General features: G+C 36.6%; 1 protein-coding gene across 4 annotated transcripts in view; it reads right to left on the minus strand.

Moving 5' to 3' along the window:
- LOC150105111 (apoptosis-resistant E3 ubiquitin protein ligase 1) overlaps positions 1 to 26338 on the minus strand; it is a 377933-nt gene that overhangs the window by 96380 nt on the left and 255215 nt on the right. For all 4 annotated transcript variants that reach the window (XM_090395495.1, XM_090395494.1, XM_090395496.1 and 1 more), the window contains one exon: positions 17168 to 17309. In XM_090395495.1, the coding sequence (XP_090251621.1) occupies positions 17168 to 17309 (142 nt within the window). The remainder of the gene's footprint in view (positions 1 to 17167; positions 17310 to 26338) is intronic.

A 26338-nucleotide genomic window follows, 5' to 3' on the forward strand; every position in this document is an offset into this window, starting at 1 on the left:
ACCCCTGGGCTAGTGCATTTGGTTCTCCACTTCAGTTAAAGGTCTATGTGGAGGTCTTCTTCCAGTTATCCAGCTTTGAACCTGGAGACCTCCAAAACAAAGACATAATTAATTTACTGAAACAAAGAAGCAGGTAAATCTAATCATTTCAAGATGTCATATTCAGGCAAATACTGATAAGGAAAAGCTATAGTATTCAACACTAAACAACTATAAGCTTCTGGAATGATAGGCAATATAAACAAGAGCAATATACACAAACATCAAAACTGGGAATTGCACAGTGAGATATATTTGTGTCTATCAAACCCACAGAAGATTCTACTAAGGAAGAAGTGGATGAATTTTTTTTGGTCGTTAAAGAGTGCAGATGATGATGAAAAAAGTTAGAGATTAAAACAGCAGAACAAATAAACATCCTAAAATGTTCTGAGAAAAGTACCTACTGAGTTTCTGTTTAGGACACAAACTAGTCATAACTAACTCTTGTCAGGTGTCATTTCCTTCCAGGAGGTTGACTACCATGAGCTTCCACCGTGTACAGTTTTGTGCTTCTCTCACATTATTCATAAGACAAGAAGGTCCAGTCCTTTGTATTTCCCATCCAATTAAACATGTGCATAAATTAACATGAAGAAAAGCTATAACAAATAAGAAGTCTCATTTGACTATTTTTGTTAATAAAAATATCTTCACACTGGTTTTAAGGACATGAGAGTATACAGAGGATTTGAAATTGGAAGTGATTATTATTTTCATTATTATTATCAATATTCACCCCATATTCTGCCTGACCTCTCAGCTGAGTGCTGAAAAATTTCCTCTGAATTAATCCTATAAAACCTTTTTAGTAACTCAAATGTTTCTATCATACCCCTTCTTTTCTCATCAACCTTAGCAATATGCTCTCTAAACCTCAACTCTCTATCTACTATCCCCAAATCCCTAGCTTCAATTTCCTGGAGTATAGTTCAATCAATGTGGTACGCAGCTTGTAATCTATTTATCCCAAAATGCATAACTTCACATTTCTCCATGTTAAACTAGCATCCAATATCTTTTGTCCATACTGACAGCCTATATAAATCAATCACCAAGCTCTTTACATCACCTTAACTATTATGCTAAACAATTTTGCATCATCAGCAAACAGATAGATATTTCCCTTCAAATCATTTCCTATATCATTTACGTACAAATTAAACAGCAGTGGTCCAAGCACAGAGTCATATGGCACTGCAAAATTTTGCTGGATTTTGCAAAGGCATTTGAGAGAATATCACATCGAACTCTGTTATGCATATTAGAACAAATGGGGATGGATATAACACTGGTTAAGTGGATAAGAGGGTGGCTACTGGACAGATATCAGAAAGTGGTATATGAAGAAACAGAATGGAGGAGGCAAAAATAGGTAACTAGTGGTGTGCTGCAAGGTTCAGTGCTGGGACTATTGCTGTTTAATTTGTATATATATGATATTGGAAATAAACCAAAAGGAAATATTCAGTTGTTTGCTGATTATGTGAAATTAGATAGAGTAATAGTTAACAAGGCAATGTGGAGAGCTTGCAGGACGATTTAAACAGTTCATCAATATGGACAAAAAATAAAGGTATGAGTTTAATGTGGATAAATGTAAAGTTATGCATTTTGGGAGAAACAGATTACAACCTATGTATCACATTGATGGCAGTGTACTCCAGGAAACAGATGAAGCAAGAGATTTGGGGGGGGGGGAGGGTGAAAGACAGACAGTTAAAGTTTAGAGGACATATTGCTAAGGTAGCCCGTATGATTACTTGGCTACAAGTAGAGATAAGGAAGTTGTTATTCCTCTTTATAAGGCCTTGATATGTCCACATCTGGATTACTGTGTTCAATGGTCCCCTGGGTTTCTTAGGGAAGAGAAAGCAGTAGAGAGGATTCAAAAGTAAGTGACCAAGATGGAATGGTCTGTGGATTGCAGAAGTTGGTTGATAGGAGAAAAAAGGGGATATGACAGAGACATTTAATTTACTTAAAGGGTTTTATAGGATAGATGCAGGGGAAATGTCTCAGCATTTGGCTGGATGGGCCAGAACAAGGGGTCATCCCTGGAAGTTGAATAAAGGTGTGGTTAAGTAGGAGTGCAAGGACTAGATTTTTTGCTTGGAGATTTGTGAATGAGTGGGATGGGTTGCTAGAGTCAGTTTTGAGTGCTTTATCTGATAATGGGTTCTAGGAGAGGTAGGATATTATTGAAGCATACACTGACAAGCAGAGATTATCATTCCTCTTTATAAGGCCTTGATATGGCCATATCTGGATCACTGTGCTCAGGTCTGGTCATCTGGATTTCTCGGGGATAAGAAAATACTGGAGAGGATCCAGAGGTAACTGACTTAGTCGGTGTGAGGACAGTGGAATGTTCCTTATGGGGATAGATTGAGGTTTTGTGGGTTCTGAAAGTTGGTTGACAGATGGAAAAAAGGAGTATGATAGAAACATTTGAGTTACTAAAAGGGTTTTATAGGATTGATTCAAAGGAAATTTTTCAGCACTTGGCTGGGAAGCCAGGCAGAACATGGGATAAGTAATGATAATAATAATCACTTCGAATTTTCCAATTGGGGGTGAGCAGAACATGGGATGATCCCTGGAAATTTTCTAAGAATGTATTTAACAACAGTTCTCAATAAGTGGAAGCAACAAGTCTATTGTGAGTGCTTTCTTGGTCAATGAGTTCAAGGAGAGTGTTGTGTGGATTGTCTCGCACAATGAGATTTCTTATATTTCTAAGAATGTGACAAGACACATTCTTAGAAAATTTCCTAGGCAAAGATAATAATAATCAAAATAATCATCACTTCCAATTTGGAAGAGGTGAGAGTGAAGAGTGATAAAGTGAAAATCGTCAGTATTTTACTTTGCTATGATGGCAAACGATTCGATGCATAGGCTGTGTAGAAGGAATGGATGCGAGTTTTTGAAGGTGTGGAGTGAGTTTGAGGGAAGATTGGATTTGTATAAGAGGGACAGCCTACACCGGAATGCGTTTGGTATCAGAAGTCTAGAAAACCTAATAACTGGTATAAGATCTAACACAAAGAGTCAGGGAAACTAAATTATAAAGAGAGGAATGGTGTGAATGTGAGTGTAAGAGTGACAATGTTATACAACTGTGTTAATGATGGGAATGGGTATTGTCATGGAAACATTGATGAGTAGAGAATGATTTTGGGTTTGTATTCATCTGGATCGGACCCATCAAATGTGTGCAAAATGTCTACATGTGTAAGGCATTAGAGAAGAATAGAGATCTGCAAGTTGTCCAACTGTGTCAGACAGACTGCAGATGGATCAGTTGCTAGTGATGAAGAAATCCATCACCAAATAGAAAAGATGAGCATGAAAAGAGTAATCATAATAGGAGAATTTAATTATCAAATATTGATTGGGTAGCTGTAAAAGCTCATGAGAAGAATGAAAATGCATTTATTGAGCTGTTGCAGGACAACTTCCTCAAACAGTATGTGACAGAAGGAACTCAGGGGCAAAGAGAGTTAGAGAGAGTTGATTATAGTGTCAGAGGGCGTTTCAGTTAAAGACATAACTATTCTGCCTCAGGTTGGTGAGAGTGATCATGCAGTACTCACTTGGGAAGTGACTAAGTTTATGAATAATCCATTCAAAAATGGTTACATGCTGAACTACAAAGCAGGAAATTATGACCAACTGAGAAGTATACTGGGTTCAGTGGAATGGGATCGGTTGCTGGATTGAAAGAATATCGACAGTGCATGATGCGATATCAGAATGTGTCCGAGAGTTCGAAGAATAAATAGAGTAGGAGTCAAATGGATATGTAATCTTATTAAGCAAGAGATTCGTAAGAAAAGGATGATGTGAAGGAATATCGTGTGCATAAGAATGACATCTGTTATGAACATTATAAACTGAAGGCTAGAATAGTCACAACTGTTGTATGGAAAACAAACTCTGAGTATGAAAAGAAATTGGCTCTGTGTGCTAAAGAATTTTATCGATATGCTGAAAGTAAAAGAAAGAATGAATATGAAAGAATAACTCTTCTAAATCCTGATGATGTGAGGGTTACAGATGCAGAAGAGGTTATTCAGTTAATGAGTGACCATTTTGTTAAAAGCTATCAACCTGGTGTACGCAACATTGAGCTCACTGTTACCTCTTCACTAGATGAAGAAACACAGGTGTATGAGGATGAGGTATTAGAGCTGTTGCACAAATTGAATAAGAATTCAGCAAGAGTGCTAAAAGAGTGTTCAGCTGAACTCGCCATTCCTTTGACCAGGCTGTTTAATATGAGTCTCAGAACAGGGAAGATTCCACAGGAATGGAAGGAATCTATGGGATAATTCCACTGCACAAAGTGGTGCAAAGACCGATGTATCCAACTATCAACCAATTAGTATCTCATGAGTGCTGGTGAAGATTTTGGAAAAATTGGTTAGGGCTCGCATTCAGAAATGGGTTGACAGTGAACTTCTACTTTGCAATGAACAACATGAGTTTACTAAGGGAAGGTCATGTTTTAGCAACTTGCTCACATTCTATAACAATGTTACCATTCAACTAGACAAGGGAAGTGAATACACCATGATACTTTTGGATTTTGCTAAGACTTTTGATAGAAAATAGCATGGTAAACTGTTGCATAAATTGGAGAAAATGTGTTGATTTATAGAATATTAGCATGGATAAGAGGATGGCTGACTGAAAGATATCAAAAAGTGGTATACGGGGGATGTGAGTCTGCAAGATTTAAGGTAACAAGTGGTGTACCACAAGGATCAGTGCTTAGTCCACTGTTATTCAATATGTACATTAATGATATTGGGAAGGATTTGACAAGTGACATACAGCTATTTGCTGATGATGCAAAGATAGGTAGGGTAATCAGGAATGCTGCTGATATGCAGTACCTGCAGAATGATTTGAATAGGCTGGAATTCTGGGCATAGGAAAATGGATGTCAGTAAATGTAAATTCATTCACTTTGGCATGATTAGATATCCAATGTTGTATTATTTTGGTGGGATTATGCTAGAAGAAACTGATGAGATTAGAGATCTTGGAGTGTTAGTAGATATGAAGTTGAAGTTTAGGGGCCATGTGGCAAAGATTGCAAATACAACTCAAAAGATAATTGCAATGCTGAAATGAAAGTTCACATGTAAAGATAAGGATGTCATTTTGCCTGTTTACAAGACCTTGATAAGACCTCACTTGAACTATTGTGCACAGGTCTGGTCTCCTAGTTTCCGTTGTGATTCTGATTATATTGGATAGAGTACAAAGGAGAGTGTTAAAAATGATATCATGATTGTGGAATACTGATTATAAAGACAGATTGAGAATTTGTAGACTGCAGATACTAGGAAATAGGAGAAAGATGGGTGATATGAATGAGACTTACAAACTTCTGAAAGGGCCATACAGGATTTCAATTAATGGAATTTTTCAATTTATGGAGGGATGGAAGGTAGGGAAAGGACAAGAGGGCATCCTTGGAAGCTGAGAATGAAGGCCGGGAAGGGGTGAGGGCTAGATTTTTCTCTCATAGGGTGGTGCACAATTGGAATGGATTGTCATTGGATGTGGTGTGTTCAAGCAGTGTGAAGGAATTCAAGAATAAGTATGATAGCTGGTGTGTGTGTGTGTGTATAGTATGTGGCCTCCCTCATATTATGAGCGAGGCCACATACTACACACACCATAATGAGTCTCTGACTCCCTGGAGGTCTCACGTAATAATAATTTCAAATTCTCTGTATGCTCTTGTGTCCTTAAAAACCAGTGTGAAGATATCTTTATTAACAATAACATAGTCAAATGAGACTTCTTATTTCTTATATCTTTTCTTCATGTGAATTTATGCACAAGACTGCATGGTCACTTTTCCCGATCAGAGGTAAGGTTGCTACTGTAGTTGTAGATAGATCTTCTGATGCTATTACCAGATCCAATATTCTCAAACCCCTGGTCCCTCCAGGTTGCATGGAGTAATGAATAATGGTTTCCATTATTTCATATAGATGGACGACAGTTTGATAACAACAGCAACCACATGAAGCTGTGGATTCATCATTTGGTCACCAACAAAGCAAGGTGATAGCAGCTGAATCATGGTCTAGGTTAGGGCTGTCCAAAACATGGCACCTGGGCCGCATGCGGCTAGCAGTGTGATTTTGTGTGGCCCAGCTGTGGGTTTTGATTTTCACAAGAGAAAAATTAAAAACAATTTGAATCGAATGCACATTAGATATTTTAATTTTATCACTAATTGATAATCTCGATGTTGGTAATTTTATTTAGTGTTTTTACATCACTATATACCCATGTGTTTTTCAAATATTAGATGAGTCAAAGAAGTGTTCTTACACTATTTTGTTCCAACGCGCATGTTCCGGGCACTCAATGGGAACGTGAGCACACGATTAGTGGTGTTCGTTTGTTCAACTATCGAGGTTGTTCGCTGCTACTCACCAAATTACTAGAATGCACTGTGATGCGGCCCTCGGATAAATCTCTTTTTTTTTTTTTTTTAATGTGGCCCTCGGATTACCTAAGGTTGGACAGCCTTAGTCTAGGGTATACTCTCCTTACACTATTTAGGCTCTTGACCCCAGTCCATAAAATGCTAAATGGCCCAACCTACCCAAACAGCATTGCCAGTCAATTATACTATTTGTGGTTACAACTTTTCATATATATGATGGATAGTTCAAGCAAAATAATGCACCATACCATATACCATGTGTCATTCAGGAATGGTTACAGAAACACAAGAATGATTTTACCTGATGGAGTGTTCTCCTCAATCACTGAATCTCAATCCCTCTGAGCATTGCCATGTGACAAAAAAAAAAAAAAAAAAGATCTTCATGATAACAGAGATCTGCTAACAAATTGATAGAAAACTGCAGGAATTTATTATATCCACTACAGGTGAGATGTGTGGAGTATTTCTAAAACCTTTAAAATTGATGCCCAGTGCACTGAGGCTATTCTAAAGGATCATGGTGGCCAACACACTACTAAGTAGGTATCTAACAAATGGACCATCTGTTATCACTGAATCTCAAATCTAGTATATGAGGATATCATAACTTCCTTCCTGCTATAAGTGAAGCATATCAGATGATTGTTATTAAATGGTGTTAAACTACTAACCTGCTTACTGTAGGATAGAATAGATTGATATAGCTCCATTTTTGCTCTCTAAAGTTATGGATTATCTAATTAATCCATCTACTGTACTAATATATGATTGATTTATCATGTTTTATGTTTTATTCATATAAAAAATATTAATTCTCTGGACTTTGCTAGTTGTAATACGATCAATAAGACAAACTGAAACATACCCAAATTCTTATATTCATTAAGTTTCTCTAAAACTTTCCATCTAATTTTATCTTCTTACATATAGCATATATTTACATTTGATAATTTTAATTTTTACTTCTATATGTATTCTCTCCAACTTTTTAAAATAATCCTGTAAAGAATCTTAACAATCGTAATAATTTGTTAATCTGCTCAGCTTCACACGGTCAAACAGTGAAATTTTACTCCTTAATACAATAATCTGCTATTTATCCATTCCTGAAAACTAGAACCTCAGAAATCAGTCAATGATGACTTTGCAAAATATAGGCATTAGTAATTAATTTATTTTAGACATATTATCTGTGTTGTCATGTTATTCCTAAAATTCTCAGTTCCCCTAACATATCAGAAAGTTGAGTTTGCTGGCTAGTTAACTGGATGTACAATTACAAAGCATGGTTTTAGGAGTTCTTTGACATGTTAACCCAGATAATATCTAAAATAATTTAATTCTCATTGCCTATATTTTGCCAAGGTCAGCATTTATTTTATTTTAGACATATTATCTGTGTTGTCATGTTATTCCTAAAATTCTCAGTTCCCCTAACATATCAGAAAGTTGATTTTGCTGGCTAGTTAACTGAATGTACAATTACAAAGCATGGTTTTAGTATAATAATATCTAAAATAATTTAATTCTCATTGCCTATATTTTGCCAAGGTCAGCATCATGATGAACAATATACACAAGTAAAGATACATGCACACAATCACTATGCAAGTAAAAGAAACTAATATGAAGAAAAAAGGCAAGAGCTAAAGTCCTAAATTGTAATACTACAATATGCCAGTTAATCTTATTTGCAAGTCTTACCTTATCAGCCAGGAATGTCCAGTCAAGCTCACTAGATAGGCTTGAATGGGCATTCTTGCTGCTGATGGTCTGAGAAGAATTAGAATTTCCTAGATTTGGAAGATATTATGCATCCTAATTTATTGAGGTCAGGATTGTTTTTTAGGGCAGAGGCAGATTCCAAGTAGTGCCTGCATACAATTATCTTTATTTGTGTATTGTTCACTGATAATGCCAATTAGACTTTGGTGAAGCACAGGAAATAGAAATTAAATTTTAGTTATTATATCATCTACATTGTCATCCTGTTATCATTACTCATAATGGTAGATTTATTCCTAAATCTACCATTATGAGTAATGATAGTATTATTATTACTACCATTATGAGTAACGATCAACATGCAAACCAAAATACCAGAATTTAAATAACAGTGTTATTTAAATGCCACAGTCGTTCTTAATACCGGTGAATATAAGCGTAAAATGAACATTATCCTCCGCGATCGCACTACCTACATCCCGCTAGAACACGACCCCACAAAAACACAAGTTAAGAAACTTAAAATTTTACTCAAAAAAGTATCTTCCTGGCCCCCAGATGTCACAAAAAAACTTAAACCTTTCCGCTCCCGTTCCCCCCTGAATATACGGTTTACCAAAAATCCACAAACCCAATTCCCCACTCAGGCCTATAGTAGATGCTACCAATGCACCTTGCTAGAGACTATCTAAACAGCTGGCCAACTCTCTGATCCCCCTCACTGGAAAGTCCCCTTCCTATATAAAAAACTCGACCCACTTTAAAGCCCTCACAGAAAATTTAACCTTGAAGAAGACAGACATATTGGTAAGCTTTGATATCTCCTCTTTGTTTACCAATATTTCCTTAATTGACACCTTATCTCTCTTAGAAAACGTTTTTCCCTCTGACATCTTAGATTTCTTTTCCTTTGCCATTAACTCTGGATATTTCTCGTGGAACAACAAAATCTACAAGCAGATAGAGGGAACTGCCATGGGTTCCCCCCTCTCACCCCCCCCCTTGCCAATTTCTATATGGAAGATTTCGAAAAATGAGCCATAGACTCAGCCCCACTCAAACCTTCTATCTGGCTAAGATATGTAGATGATGTGTTCTCTATTTGGCCTCATGGCCCAGACACGTTAGACTCCTTCCTCAGTCATCTCAATAGTCTACATCCAAGAATCCAGTTCACTAAGGAAAAGGAAAAGAACAATTGTTTACCCTTCCTAGACACCTTAGTCACACGCCTGCCTAATGATACACTTACCTTCACCGTATACAGAAAACTCACACACACAGGCAGATACATTCACAAACTCTCCCACCACCACCCCTCTCAACAATATGGCATTATTAAAACTCTTACCAAGAGAGCCCACAATCTTTGTTCCAGTGGAACCGCCCTCACTAATGAGCTTAACCACATACACAGCACTTTCCTCTCCAATGGCTACAGCGATCACAGTATCAAAAAAATAATCAACTCCTCCCCCATTCCCCTTCCTTCTCGTCAACAAGATTTTAAAAATGCCATCACCATACCCTACATCTGTGGCACATCTGAAAAAATAGTCAAGATACTAAAACAATACAATCTACACACAGCATATAAGCCCCACCGCAAACTGGCTACCCTTATCCGTTCACGAAAGATCAGCTCCCTCCTCTCTCTCTGCCTGGAGTTTACAAAGTACCCTGTTCCTGTAAGCTGGCGTACTTTGGACAGATAGGCAGATCAGCATCCATCCGTCTAGAGGAACACAAGTCTTACATCTTCAAACACAACTATGGCCATTCAGGCTTGGCTGACCATGTTTTGGACACCACCCACAGAGTATCATGGAAGAAAACCACCATGCTCCACCACAGCAAATTCAAGAAAGAGAGACTTTTCTTAGAAGCAGCAGCAGCTCTCAAAAACCAACCAAATCTCAATAAATATGGGTGCATTAAGCTTCCGAAGATTTGGGAAACACTCATCACCAGAGTTCCCACTTTACATTCCAGGCCACCTACTACTGCCCTTAGAGGGGGCTCTACCTAGATAGGACTTTAGTGTCACCCACGTGGGTGGGCTTAGTATTGTTTGTTATTTGTGCATATGTTACATTAATTTTTTTGTAATCCCCGTAGATGGCCTAGTGACTAGGACGAAATATAGGAAGTATTAAAGTCTATTTTAATTCTTTTTGAGTGTTGTAAAAAATCCATTAAGCTTCCAACATGATGTCCTCACAGCACTTAAGCCTCTACACACGTATTTAAATAACAGTGATTGCTGTGTTTGGACTTTTGGACTATATTTTTTACAATGGGCATGAATATGTTTGTAAAAGCCTGCTCTAGATGAGTTGGTATAGCTCCTTAAGTTTATAAGGCTTATCTTTAAAGAAAATAAATTGATAGAAAACTGCAACAACAACAAATGTTTTTGTTGTTGTTATTATTATTTGGCTTTCCTTTTTCGAATGGTTCTCACACAAAGGAAATGCTCTCCAAACGTGATACAGCACCACTAATCACTTTATAGAACCTACTGACTTACTGGGGAGGGAGTATCATTAAAAAAATGGAATACAAGTAATCTACATTTAATTTTTATTTTATATCATCATCACCATCCTTCCAGGGATTTTAGAGAAAGGTGTTTTTGTCCTATTCTAATTTCATTCCATCATTTCTTCCTTGGAATCTTTGACTTTTACATCCTCTGGAAGGGTAATATTTTTTTTTTTTTGGAGATTTTATCTATTAATGAGATGATTCAAAGTGCTTCACATATTCTGAAAGGCAGTATATGTTCTGTTCTATCTATAAATTCATTTCTCTGTTATTTCCTTTTTGCCTCTAGTAATTTTTATGGTGAATATTTCATTTTCATATAGTACAGTAAATCTTTGACAGAAATTTATAAACTCTTATCCTTGTATGCTTTCAAACTTGGTTAGATTTGAAAATATTATTGGTCATCCCTATAATTTTTAATTTGAAATTTTGATATTAATGAGCTTCTTTTATATACTATATAGAGCATTCAGGATATCTGAATTAGCTGATTTGTTCTAATATTTTATTTGCCATCATAATTTTGCTCCAAACTGAAATTGGTTCTTTTAAGTAATTTAAAAGAAAACAGCCATGGAGCTCATCTTCATTTCTTGTCATGTTTATTTACTCATCTACAAACAAGAGGTATTAACTGTAGTTCTGTGATCCAGTTAAAATACTAGTTTTATATTTTCCTTCTAGGGCTTTTACTATTTTATCAATATCATGGTGATAATGGTCATCCTTGATAAACTCCTCTACTTATGTCCATATTATATCTTCACTGGTTTTTACAGTGATTTGAATACATGTTAGTCATTGTTGAAACAGCCAGAATGGGATATTTAACTTCTTGAGTTTTTTTTTTTTTTTACATAATCTGAACACCTTCCTCTAGAAACCAAATATGAAACTTTTTTCATGCCACTTCAGCATCCAATAAGGGCCAGTGGTTTCACACTGGACAATGAAGACTATTTCTCATTTTAAAACAACCACATATATTCATGCCCATGGAGCATTCAACCTTGCACTATGTTAGTTGTTGGAAGTCCATCTTTACCACGAGTTGCCTCGGTCCTGAAGATACTTCAGGTGCAAACTGTGTTTGCTTACACTTGGATAAAGGATTAAACTAAATTTATCATAGTCTAACCAAGTGAAAAAAAAAAACTTCCAACATCTTTCTCTAATCCAGAGTAATTCAATAAGAAGGTGAGACACCTTTTGGCAACTCGTATAGGTAAATATGACTTCTCCATTACTTCCACCTTAGTATCACCACCTCTGGGTCTGGCTCCCACTGATGAGACCTCAATAAAGGTTAACCCATAATGCATAGCATTATACATGTCCGCAAGGAGATGTGTCTTGCATTATGGGAGATACTAAGAGAAGTGATGAGTGCCTAGTCCACCTTTACCACAAGTTGCCTTAGTCCTGAAGATACTTTAGGTGCAAACTGTGTTTGCTTACACTTGGATATAGGATTAAACAAAATTTATTATACACTATGTTAGTTAGAGCACAGGAATATCAAAAGAATGTCTACCTTTGTTTCCTTGACTATAGCAAGGCTTTGACTCTGCAGGTCATGTGAAACTGTGGAATGTGTTAAGAACAATGGGAGTACCAGAGCATTTCATTTTCCTTCTGAGAAATCTTTATTATGAACAAGAAGCTACTGTCTGAACAGATCTTGGAGAAACTGGGTATTTCACAATAGGTAAAGGAGTGCAACAAGGATGCATTTTATCTCTCTGCACCTGTTTAACTTGTACAGCGAATACATTTTAAGAATGGGAGGGCTGGAGGAGTCTTCAGTTGGAATTAAAATTGGTGGAAGAAATATTAATAATTTGAGGAATGCAGATGGGGGTGCTTAAGGGTCAAAGCTGTATAACTGAGAGGAGACCTCCACATAGCCTTTAAAGGAATGCGGAGAACCGACCAGGGCTTCTGACCTAATGTCCAATCCTCACCTTCTCATGGTGCACCCTGTTGGATATCTACTTGGATACTGAACGGACGAGTATGGGCTGGCAATTTGGGATTTAGCCAACCAAATTGTATTCTTATTGGTTAAACCAAAATATAGAATGATGGTACAACATTACAAAATTTCATGCCGGCTGGGGCGTCACCCGGTTAAACAAGGCCCCCACTGTTTTCGCCAGGGAACCAGGGCGAACAGCGAAAAGTCAACTACTGGAACAAATCTGAAAACAAACTCCAACTCAACATCACCAGAGTTAAAGATCAGTACTATCAACGTAAGAAGCCTGAATGGCAAAGAAATGGAGTTAGCTGAGGAATTAGATAAGTACCAGATCGACATAATAGGGGTGACGGAAACAAAAAAGACCAAAACTGGTGAGATCTTTCTGAGCAATAAATACAAAATGTTATATTCAGGCAATGACAATCAAGGAAAAGAAGGAGTAGCCATAGTATTCAACACAAAATACGAGGTTAATCTTCTTGAATGGCAGTCAGTCTCAAGTAGAGTAATGTGGGCAAACATGAGAATAGGGAACTGGACAATGAGACTTATTTGTGCCTATGGTCCCACAGAAGATTCTACTAAGGTAGAAGTGGAGGAATTTTTTGATGCTTTAGAAAAAGCAACTGACACAATGAAAAAGGAAAAGTGGGTACTTGTTGGGGATCTAAATAGCAGAGTAGGAAATGATTGTGAGACATACAAAAATATTTTGGGAAAATTTGGAGAAAAGAGCAAAGCTAATAATAATGGCAAATATCTGTTGGATTTCTACTCAGGACATGGACTGGTTATTACTAACACCATGTTCCAACATAAAAATGTGCACAAATTCACATGGAGAGAAGACGCTAGGAATAAGAAAAGTCTCATTGACTATGTTATTGTTGATAGTGATGTTTTCTCCCTGGTGCAGGACACCAGAGTGTACAGAGGATTTGAAATTGGAAGTGATCACTATTTAGTCTTGAGCAGGATAAAATTGAATTTCATATTGAAAAGAATGACATGTAAGAAAGTTTTAAAGAGAATAAAAGTTGAGCAGCTCTCAGATGTGAACTGTAGACTAAAATACACAAAGATTATTGAAGAAAAAATGAAAGAGTTTGAGAACAGGAATCAAACCTTGGAGATTGAGTGGCAAACTCTGAAGAAAACATTGATTGATTCTGCTAGAAAGGCTTGTGGTGAGGTTGTCTGCAAGGATAAAAAAATCAGAACTCCCTGGTGGACACAGGAAGTTAAAGAGGCAGTGAAGGAAAAGAAGAAAGCATATCAAAAGTTCCTGTCAAATAAGTCAGCTTGTGCTCTTAGAGAATATAGAGACAAAAGCAAGAATACTAAACACTGTGTAAAACTAGCTAAACAAAAGTCATGGGAGGACTTTGGCAAGAATATAGAAAATAAATATCAAGAAGGTGGCAAAATATTCTGGAGGTTGTTGAAGAAGCTTAGGAATGTAGGAAAGAGTGCTGTAAAAGGAGTTAGAGATGATAAAGGTGATATGAAAATGGGAGAAAAAGATATCCTTGAAGTATGGAGTAATTACTTCGAAAAACTGCTAAACGAAACAAGCAGTGATGACAGCACAGTGGTAAAAAACACTGACCAGGCATGCAGGCAGGAATACATATCCATACTTGAAGTAGAAAAAGCCATCAAAGGCTTGAAATGTGGAAAGGTAACAGGAGTAGATGATATTCGACCAGAAATGCTGAGGTATGGTGGTATAAGAGTCTTACAGTGGTTGCACCGCATAGTTCAGAAAGCCTGGACAGAGGGACGAATTCCCGATGATTGGAGTAGAGCTCTCATAGTACCCATATACAAAAAGGAAAATAAAACGGAATGTGAGAATTACAGAGGTATTTCCCTACTGAGTAGTCCTGGCAAAATCTATGCAAGTATACTTGAGAAACGGTTGAGAAGAATTGTGGAAGAAAAGCTTGGTGAAGAACAAGCTGGATTCAGGCCAAACAGAGGCTGTCAGGATCAGATCTTCACTTTACGACAAATAGTCAAGAAAGCATGGGAATATAACAAAGATCTGTATTTAAGTTTTGTCGATTTGGAAAAGGCATATGATAAGGTGCCAAGAGAGAAGCTATTCAATACGCTGCAGTTATATGGTGTTAATGGGGCATTATATCAAGCAATACTTAGTCTTTATTTGAGTTGTAAGTCAGCAGTTAGAATTGAAGGAAGTACAGGAAGATGGTTTAATGTTGAATCTGGTGTGAGACAAGGATGTACATTATCCCCTCTGTTATTCATTATCTATATCACATTATGAAGGAAAGTTGTATTAAACATGATATCAAAATTGGAGATGTTAATGTTAGCTCTTTGCTTTATGCAAAAGATGTTATACTTCTAAATAAATCCGCTACAAGTCTGCAAGATTCTCTGACTAAATTGAATAGCTGTTGTAATAGATATGGTATGAAGGTCAGCAATAAAAAGACAAAGACAATGAAAATAGGCAGAATTATTGAAAATGTCAACTGTGTTGTAAATGGAGAATCTGTGGAACAAGTAAAACATTTCAGCTACTTAGGCACGATTTTTAGTGAAGATGGTAAATTAAATATGGAAATTGACAACAGAATCAACAAAGCTGGTATGGTAGGAAGTCAGCTGAATAAATTCATATGGAATAAGAGAGAAATTATTCAGAACACTAAATTAGCTGTATACAAGACAGTGTTGAAACCAGTTTTGACTTATGGATCTGAGAGCTGTGTCAGAAGTAAAACACTTGACCAAAGACTAGAGACCGCCGATATGAGAGTCCTGAGAAAGATTATAGGCGTGAACAGATGGCATCAATGGCAATATCATATTAAAAATGAGGATATTAGGAAAGAACTTGACATTGTCTGTATCAGGAATGCGTTTGCAGAGCTAATCTCAGGTGGTAGGGTCACCTAAACAGAATGGGCGAGGAAAGATTAGCAAAACAAGTGTTCTCTGCCAGGTTGGCAGCAAAACGACCCAGAGGAAGACCAAGATATAGGTGGACTGATACGGTACAAAGTGCCTTAGACGATAGAAATATAAGATCTGATAATGTTTGAGTCTTGACAAGTAACAGACTGATTTGGAGGAAAATTGTAGATAGGAAGTTAGTAATGATATAATTTTTTCATGTAGTACTATCATATCCTGTACACCCCTTGTGGGTATATGGCAGTAATTTGATGATGATGATGATGGTATGCAGATGATACCACCTTGCTAGCAGAATGAAAAAAGATCTGGAGGAACTTATTATGAAAGTTAAAGAAGAAAATGCTAAATATAGTCTTAAACTTAACCTTAAAAAGACAAACGTTATGGCAACATGTGAACTTAATGATTTTGAAGTAGATGGGGAGAAAATGGAAGCAGTTAAAATTTTGTGCTCCTAGGATCCCGAATTGATCAAGATGGTTATTGTACTGGTTAGAAGATTACTCGGAAAGAAAGCAATGACAAATTTAAGCAAGATCTTTAAAGATATTAGCGTTGCAACAAAAATCAGAATCATGAAAGCAATGGTATTCCCTGTGGTACTGTATGGATGTGAAAGTTGGAACCAGAGAAAGAGTGAAAGGAGGAAGACAGATGCATTTGAATTACGGGTTTGGAAATGCTTATTAAGAATACCATGGACTGCAAAGCAAACCAATAAATCAGTGATAGACAGAATAAAGCCAGATTGCTCCCTCGAAGCTATGATCATCAAGCAAAAATTGTCATACTTTGGACATATTATGTGAGCAAATGACAGTCTGGAAAAGATGACGATGCTTGCTAAAGTTGATGGAAGCAGGAGAAGAGAAAGACCGAGAATTAGATGGGTGGATGGAGTTAAAGAAGCAACTGGAATGCGCTTGGAAATTCTGAAAGATATGGCCAGGGACAGATCTGAATGGAGAATATATGTTCATAGAATCACCAGGAGTCAAAAAAGACTCCTGGTGATTCTATGAACAACAACAAATGTTAGTTGGAGAGTTGATATACTAACTATTCATTCAACCAGACTGGCAATGCACAAGCTTGGTTTGCCAAGAAGGCTAGAGGATCCATAACATGTAAATCAGAAATCAAAAGGCAAATAATTGGACAAGCAAGATTGAAAAAGTTCATATAAAGATTTCTCTCATCATGACAAGAATTAAATTCAGTTCTTTTCTAATCAAAGGGTGTCTCATTGTTCTTCCAACTGCTGCAGAGGCATTTTTCAAACATATGACCCTGCTCCAGAACTGAGGATACCAGATATCACATAATTCACTATATATAATGAAGTTACTTGAAATATTAATTCACTTCATAGAATTCAATTACAGACTGCACACAATCAAAAGATATTTAATTAATGAATTAAAAATTCTTACCAATATTTTTCAAAAGAAAATGAATAAATGTTGCGGCTATTTCATTCCGGTCTTGTGACATCAGTTCTACTGGAGGCTGACAGCCATCATCAATTATTAACACTTGCTCCCCTTGGTAATTACTGTTGTTGTGAAACTGAAACTGGCATTTAAAAAAAAAATTATTTTTTAATTACACACCAGTAAACAATGGCTACCAACTAATGTTTAGGTACATATACTTACATCCAAAAGCAATGTATAAATGGAGTGTAAATACATTCATGTCAAATATCACATTGATATGGTAAATGAAGAAATTTCTCTGTTAATCAGTCATTTGCTATAGAACTAGACTTGACATAAATGCTACGTTAAAGTAGCATTTATGTCAAGTTGTGTTAAGAACAATGGGAGAACAACTATATCATGTGTTAAGAACAACTACATCACAAGCCAAAGGTAATCACACCATTACCTTTGGCTTGTGATGGAGCAAATAACCTGGAAGTCGTATTTTTTACCAAATCATAACATGTTTCGCTGAAAATAATTTCTCATTACATACGAAGATCTTTTATGCAGCCAGCACACAGCTCATCTGCAAATGGTTGATTGGGCTAAGTTTTATTGCATTCACACATTCATTTTTGCACATATTGCTTGTCTAGTAGGAGTTTCCTTGATCATGTACCTTCTACATCAGGCAGGTCTATTTTTACACATTTATCAATGTATCGGCACACCAGCATTTTCATTTTCATTAGCATTTTCATTTAAAACTAATATGTATGAAATGTTTTCATCGTCATCATCATCAATTTCCTGATATATACCCACAAAGGGTGTTTAGGTTACTATGACAGCACTACATGATTAAGTTTACATTATTATTAATCTCCTATCCACAATTTTCCTCCAAATTAACTATTACTTGTGATCACTCCAATATTGCCATATCTAAAATTTTGTGCTTCCAAGTCACTTCTGACTGAATCGATCCAACTACAGCTTGGTCTTCCACAGGTCTCTTTCCTGGCATTTTGACATCAAACACCTGTTTTGCTAACCTTTCTTCAAGCAATCAATTTAATGGCCATACCACCTTAGATTAGCTCTGCTGACACGTTCTTGAATGCAAATAATATCAAGTTCCTTTCTAATATCTTTATTTTTAATATGACTCTCAACTGATGCCATTGGTTCACTCCCATAATTTTCTCAGAATCCTTATTTCTGTGGTCTCTAGTGAATGATTGAGTGCTTTATTTCTAACCCAATTCTCAGATCTACAACTTACAACTAGTTTGAACACCGTCCTGTATATTGCCAGTTTGGTGTTTTGGGCTAATTTCCCTATCTTATTCCATATAAATTTATACAGCTGGCTACCCACCATGCCAGCTTTGATTAGTTGTCTATTTTCAGATTTAACCTGCCATCTTCACTAAAAATTGTGCCTAAATAGCTGAAATATTTTACTTGTTCTATAGGATCTCCATTCAGAATGTAGCTGAAGTATTTTATGCTACTGCCTATTTTCATAGTTTTGGTATTTTTACTGCTGATTTTCATTCCAAATTTGTTACAGCTGTTATATAATTTAGAGAATCCTGGACACTTGTACTTGATATGTTTAAGAGTACAATATCATCTGCATAAAGCAAAGAGCTAAGCAATAAAGCAATACTAATATCAGGCCTAATGCCACTTTCTTTCATAATCCATATAGACGATGAATAAGAGTGGAGATGATGTGCATCCCCAGAATTTACATCAAACCATCTTCCTGTATTTCCTTCAATTCTAACTGCTGGCTGCCTTAGACTATATATTGCTCTGTGTAATGATCCATTCACCCCATATAATTGTAGTGTTTTCAAAAGCTTTTCTCTGGGCACCTTGTCATATGCCTTTTTCCAGATGTACAAAGATCCATGTCATATTCCCATGATTTCTCAACTATTTGTCTTAAAATGAAAATCTGATCTTGACAGCCTCTATTTGACCTGAACCTAGCTTGTTCTTCTCCAAGTTTCTCTTCCACAATCTTTCTCAACTTCTCTTCCACTATGCTTGCAGAAATCTTATCTGGAACACTTAGTAGAGAAATTCCTCTGTAATTCTCACATTCAGCTTTATTCCCTTTTTTTTTATAGATAGGTACTTATAAGAGCTGACATTTATTTTCCATACCCAAGTCTTCCACTGACTTTTTGCCAATCTGCTGACTTATTTAGTACAAATTTTTGGTATGCTTTCTTCTTTTGCAGGACTGCTTTAACTTCTTGTGTCCACCATGGTGTTCTTATTTTTCTATCATTGCAGATAACTTTACCACATACTTACCTAGCTGAATTAATCAATGTCTTCTTCAGAGTTTGCCACTGAGACTCAAGGGTCACTTCCCATTTCAAATCTTCTGTACACTCTTGTATCCTGAACAAACATGATGATATCACTATCAACAATGGCATAGCCAATGAGGCTTTTCTTATTTCTCGAGTCTTCTATCCAATGAAATGAATTTCTCCATGTGAAATGTTTTCATGGAATAGAAAATACATCACAAGTAGTGTTTTCTTATTTTGAGTTGATATATATATATATATATATAGTAAAATTTTCACCATCCAAATAGCCTGCGAAATGGTATCTTCAGACAGTTTTCCGCATAATTGAGACCCCCCCCCCCCCAGTTAAATTTGTAATTTTGTGATTTTTTTAATTTTTTTTTTAATTTTATTTTATTTTATTATTTTTTTTTAAGTGTAATGGTGTTGATAATTGGTAAAATATCCTACACACTGGGCTTACTTCTATCAGTGGTGTCTTGCCAAATGTCCTAATCTCACATTGTTCCCAAGTCTCTGTCCTCCCCCACCCCCACAAGATATTACCATAATACAGTGACAGCAAAATTGGATAAAGGAAATTGCTACACTATGATACTGCTGGACTCTGCATGAAAATTATTACATAAGTGGAGTAAACAGGAATGGATATGAGGTTGGTGACATGGATGATAGCAGACAGACATCACAGGATGGTGTATGGTGGAGTGGAATCAAGTTGATGAGGGTGACTAGGAGAGAGCCCCAGGGCTCTATACCAGGACTGCTACTCTTATTTGTACATTAATGATATATGGAAGATTTGGGGGGGGGGGATATACGCAGTTCTTTTACATATGAAAGTGGACATTAAAGATCCAACATTATTTCAAAGCCAAATGTTTGTAGAAATTTATGGGTTTCATAAAATTTGATCCGAGAGCATATGAGAATAAAGTCCTAGACATCGGAGTTGCCTTAACTTGCACTACAAAAAAGAACATGGCTGCCGCCCAAGAGACCGTATGTTGGCCTTTTATTGTTATTATTATCTGAGACCTCCAGGGAGTCTATAAATCACCCAAACCAGCTATCATATTTCCCTTAAATTCATTCACACTACATGCACTCACTACACCCCTAAGGGCAAATTATTCCACTCACTCATTGCTCTCTCTGGGAGAAAAACCTAGCTCTTACCCCTTTCTTGACTGTGAACGAACTTAACTTCCATGGATGCAACGTGTTCTCTCCCCACCTTTCATATAATGAAAGATTTCATCAGACAATATCCTATAACATCCATTCAAAAGTTTATAGACTTCTATCATATCACCCCCCCTCTTTCTCCTGTTAACCAGAGTCTGTAATCCAAACACTCACAATCTGTCCTTAGAATCTAAATCCCATAATCTGGATATAATCTTTGTAACTTTTATTTGCACCCTTTCCACAGCTTCTTTATTCCCTTGGAATCTGGGAGACCAAATCTGTGTACAATAATTCAGGTGTGGTCTTATCAAAGCCTTATAAAGAGGCAAAATGACTTCCTTACCCTTAGATGTCAAGGTTGCTTTAATATCGCAATTATCCTCTAAGTTGTATTTGCAACCTTTGCTATGTGACCTTTGAATTTTAAATTTCTATCCACCAATACACCAAGATCCCTTGCCTCTACAGTTTCTTGTAGCATAACCCCGCTAATATGATATGCCGCTGGAACTCTAATCAAGCCAAAGTGCATAAATTTACACTTACTAACATTGAGTCGACAGCCATTTTCATTTGCCCAAATTTCAAGCCTATTTAAATCATTTTGTAAGTGTTGAATATCAGTAGCATCCTTGATTGCCCTGCCTATCTTTGCATCATTGGAAACAATTGCACATCAACTGTTAGACCCTGCCTGATGTCATTAATTTATATACTGAACAATAAAATCCCATTGACTGAACCCTGAGGTACACCACTGGTCACCTTAAATCTGGCAGATTCATACCTACTGTATACCACTTTTTGATATCTGTCTGTCAACCATTCCCTGATCCAAGTCAAGAGTTTATATTCTAATCCCATGTTCTCCAGTTTATGCAACAGCCTTTCGTGTGGTATCCTATCAAATGCCTTAGAAAAATCCAACATCATCATAGTGTATCCATTCCCTTTATCTGACAGAGCCATAACTTTGTTATAAAATATGAGCAAATTGCTAAAACATGATCTTCCTTTAGCTTCCTCATGCTGCTCTTTGAGTACAGCTTGTTTTTCTACTCGTTTCTGTATGCAAGTTCTTACCAACTTCTCTAAAATCTTCACTACCACACCAGAGATACTGATAAGTCGGTAATTAGACATCAGTTTTTGCAACATCCTTGTACAATGGGACTATTATATAATCCTTTCATTCCTGAGCTGAAAACATACAGACATATGAAAGGCCTAGTCAATTCATCTGAACATTCCTTTAGCAAATGGGCTGATATTCCATCTGTCCTTATAGACAAATTCTAATCCAGGTTATGCAACAGCTCTTCAACCTCATTTTCATGAAGCTCTAACTCTACATCCAATGTAGAGTTAGAGCTTCATGAAATAAATAAATATCTTACAAATATTTATTTATTTAGCATATGGCATAATAAAGACACATGCCATCAGAATATATAAATACATATTTCATCATCATCATGCATATCAAGGATTTAGGCCTAGCATGGCCTGTTCCAGCCTTAGAAGTCATCGTTGAATCATTTAAGAGGACATAAATTCATATTTGTGCAGACAATAAAAATGAAACAAGTAATGCACATATACAAATATGGGTCAAACCACCCATATTTGCAAAACGAAAACAAAAGTCTAAAATTTTGAGTCAAGTTCAGATAGCCAATCAAGAGCTGAAGGATCTGCTTCAAAAACGTCTCAGGTCACCAGGGTAGCCTCTTATGCTGCAGTCCTCCACAATGTGCCGGATGGTTTGATTTATGGCCCCACAGTCGCAATGGGGTGTAGGTGATCTTTCCCACTTCTATAAGCTGTCTGCACAGATACCATGTCCTGTGCATATCCTATTTAGGCTTTTCCATAGGTGACGTGGAAGCTCAATCCCTTTTGGATCTTGGTTGGGAAGGATATACTTGTTTAAGTCTGGTGGCGATTTTTCTTTCAAAGTTTCTAGCCATTATGAATTAACATTGAAATTGCTATTTACTAGTTCTTCAGCCAGTATTAGTGGAGGCCTTTGGGATTTAAAGAGATTCATATTTATATATGGGAAGTCTTCATGTATCGGCAACAGGGAATTGCTGTTTATTCTTTTGTATTCTTTTACAAGAGCATTTTGTCTGAGCAGGTTCGGTGGTGCAATATTGCTCAAAGTTGGAAGCCAGTAGAGGGGAGTAGATTTGACACAACCTGTTATTGTCCTCATCGCTGCATTTATTTGTGTGTCAATTTTCTTGATATCAGGACTATTTAGCCATACTGGCAAACAATATTCTGCCGCAGAGTACTCTAAGGCCAACGTGGAGTATCGCAGTATAATAGCAGAAGAACCCCATGTAGAACCACACAATTTTTGTATGATGTTATTATGGGTTCTAATCTTTAAAGAGAGATTCTCCAAATGTCTTTTGAAAGATAGTGTTCTGTCTGGGGTTTCCTAAATATCTGCCCCAGATATTTAGGGAAATCTTGGTGCTGCATCATTGTGTTGTTAAAGCTGACATGAAGTTTCCTATTTGCAAATTTGGTGTTTAGGTGAAAAGAGCTAACCTCAGTCTTATTGAGGTTTGGTGTTAGTCTCCATTTATGAAAGTATTCCCCCAATGGTTCTAAGGTCTTTTTTGTGAGAATATCTTCTGTTACTTCAATGCTCTTCTGTCGGATGGCGAGGGCTATGTCATCATAAGCAAATTTTTTTGACCTAGTTGTCAGAAGATCAGATGTATATAAGTTGAATAAGATTGGTGCTAATACCAAGCCCTGTGAGAGCCCATTGTTCAGCTTTCTCAGTTTGCTCATTTTGTTTCCCAGTATCACATGGAAGAACCTGTCAGAAGGCATGTTACCAATAAGTTTTATGATAGATTGGCACGGTATGACTTGTATCAGCTCGTATAGCATCCCCTCTTTCCATACCGTGTTATATGCAGCAGTAAGGTCAACAAACACAACAGAGATTTTCAAACATCTCTGGAAGCCTGCTTCGATATGGGTAGTAAGACTTAGTACTTGGTCTGTACAACTATGTTAAGTCCTAAAGCCTGCTTGCTCAACAGGGATAACTTCAGATATTTTTAGCCCAATTCTGTTAAGGAGGAGTCTCTCAAGGAGCTTATAATAGCAACTGAGGAGTGCAAATGGAACGATAACTCTCTACTTGATCTTGAGGCTTGTTGGGTTTTAATATGGCTATTATTTTGGTTCTCTTAAATGGAGATCCTAATGAGATTGTTCAATTCATTAATTGAACAATCTCATTAGCTTCTGACACTGGAGTACTACCATCTGCATTCAATAGTCATTCTTTCACATTCATTTTTTCTTTTGCTTGCAGCATAATGAAATTCTTTTGGATTGCCTTTAGCTTGCATGGTCAATTTCTTTTCATACTCTGATTCTTTTATGTTCATTATTTTTCTGGCCTGAGCTTTATATATTTCATAACTCCTCTCACTCTTATTCTCATGATATTTTTTCCACAATTTGTTCTTCTTGTGGATATCTTGCTTAATAAGGTTGCACATCCATTTCACTCCCAACCTATTTATTCTTTGAACACTAGGGATACATTCTAATACCACCTCATTTAAGCAATTTTTTAAAGATTCCATAGCTGACATTTTTCCCATTCAGTAACTGATATCATGGGACCAAAGATAGTATTCTCCTAAGTTGATCATAATTTCAATCTTTGTAGTTCAACATGCAACCTATTCTAATTGGAGCATCAATACGATTAGATACTTCCTAAAAAAGCACAGCATGATCACTGTCACCAACAGGTAGTAAAATAGTCATATTCTTAACAGACCCCCTTCTGATGCTATGAGCAAATCCAACGCTCTTTGATCTCAAGTTCCTTCTTTCACAGGCTGCTTGAGAAAATTGTCTCGCGACAATTCAATAAATTCCTATTCGTTCTTATCATGATATTTCTCATCTACTCAATCAATGTTTGGAAAATTAAAGTTACCCATAATGATCACTCGTTTGGTACCCATAAGGCTAAATTGGCAATGCATTTTTTTATCCCCTGCAACTGAGCTGCCAGGTCTGTAGCAACACCCCCACCATATATTTCATTTTGTTAGCCTCCACTTCACACCAGATAGACTCAAACTGACAGCTACATAAGACATGTTACCATCATTGTTTTCTTGCGTTTCTACCCTAACTGGACTTAAGTCACCTGATATCATTAGTAGTACTCTTCTGTCATTCATAAGGCAGAATTGCCGATGCATTTCTTTATCCCTTGCAACTGATATTAGTAGCATTCTTCCTCCTCTCCTATCTCTTCTGTCATTCATGAAAAATAGCATACCGATCACACTTGATTCCAGTTACCATATCTGATTCTGATAGCCAGATTTCACTAATGCCAATAATCAATCAATGTCAGCGCCAATAATCTCAGACCACATCGTATTCAAGAAAGCAACAAACTCAACACTCGTTTGTTTCTGATGCTCCTGGCATCTGTGTATAGACAAAAAACTACCACCCAGCCTATTTTTATAATTAGATATGCAATCAATATGGCCTTGTTGTAGAACTTTCTCTTTTCCCTACCCAGACATACTTAAAAGGTCCAAACCCAAAGCATATTTTTCCACCCCATTGCCACATACATAAACATGTTCAAAGACATTCATATCTTTATCATGTTTGTATACCATAGCTCAACTTTCACGCCCATTTTTCCCATTCTTCCCTTGATTAGTGCATTTTTTTTAAAACATTTCTCTACCTTATGTAAGCCAGTGGTTGTATTTTCTTTAAGTAGTGCAAGCTAAGGCAACTCCAATGCCAAGGATTGTATTCTCATAAGCTCTCAGGTGAAAGTTACAAAACTTTGATGAGTTTCTACAAGCATTCGGTTTTGAAATAATGTTGGATCTTTAATATCTGCTTTTCCTATGTAATTTTACATCGCCAAAATGAAGCAGTATGGTTCTTTCTTTAGTAATATACAGTTTTTTGCTGATGATGCAAAAGTTGAGAGGGCAATAGTTGATAAAGGTGATATACAATAGATATCTTACAGGATGATTTAAATAAATTGGCAGTGTGGGCAAAGGACAATGGTTGTCTATTTAAAGTTGCAAAATGTAAGGTAATGAAGTTTGGGATGATTTAAATAAATCGGCAGTGTGGGCAAAGAACAACAGTTGTCTATTTAAAGTTGCAAAATGTAAGGTAATGAACTTTGGGATGAAAAAATTATATACTTCATGTCATACTGATGGTGCTAGATTACAGTAAATTGATGAGGCTAGGGATATGGGGGGTGGATAGAGATTTGAAATTCAAAGGACATATTGCAAGATTTAGCAAAATAGCTCAGAGGATTATTTGGATGTTGAATAAGACATTAACAAGTAAAGTTAGAGAGGTTATTATCCCTCTTTATAAGGATATGATTCTGCCACATGTTGACTATTGTGTACAGATTTGATCACCTGCATTTCTTGGGGATTGGGAGGTGATGGTGGAGAGGATTCAGAGATGAGTGACCAAGCTCATGACAGGTCTGTGGAATGGTCCTCATGAGGATCAACTGAAGGGAAGTTGTAGAGTTTAGCTGACAGGTGGAGATGAGGGGATATGACAGAAACTTAAGTTACTGAAGGGA

This window comes from Typopeltis vanoorti, chromosome 7 (assembly GCF_054136105.1).
Source record: "Typopeltis vanoorti isolate ZY-2024b chromosome 7, IOZ_Tvanoo_1.0, whole genome shotgun sequence".
NCBI lineage: Eukaryota > Metazoa > Arthropoda > Arachnida > Uropygi > Thelyphonidae > Typopeltis > Typopeltis vanoorti.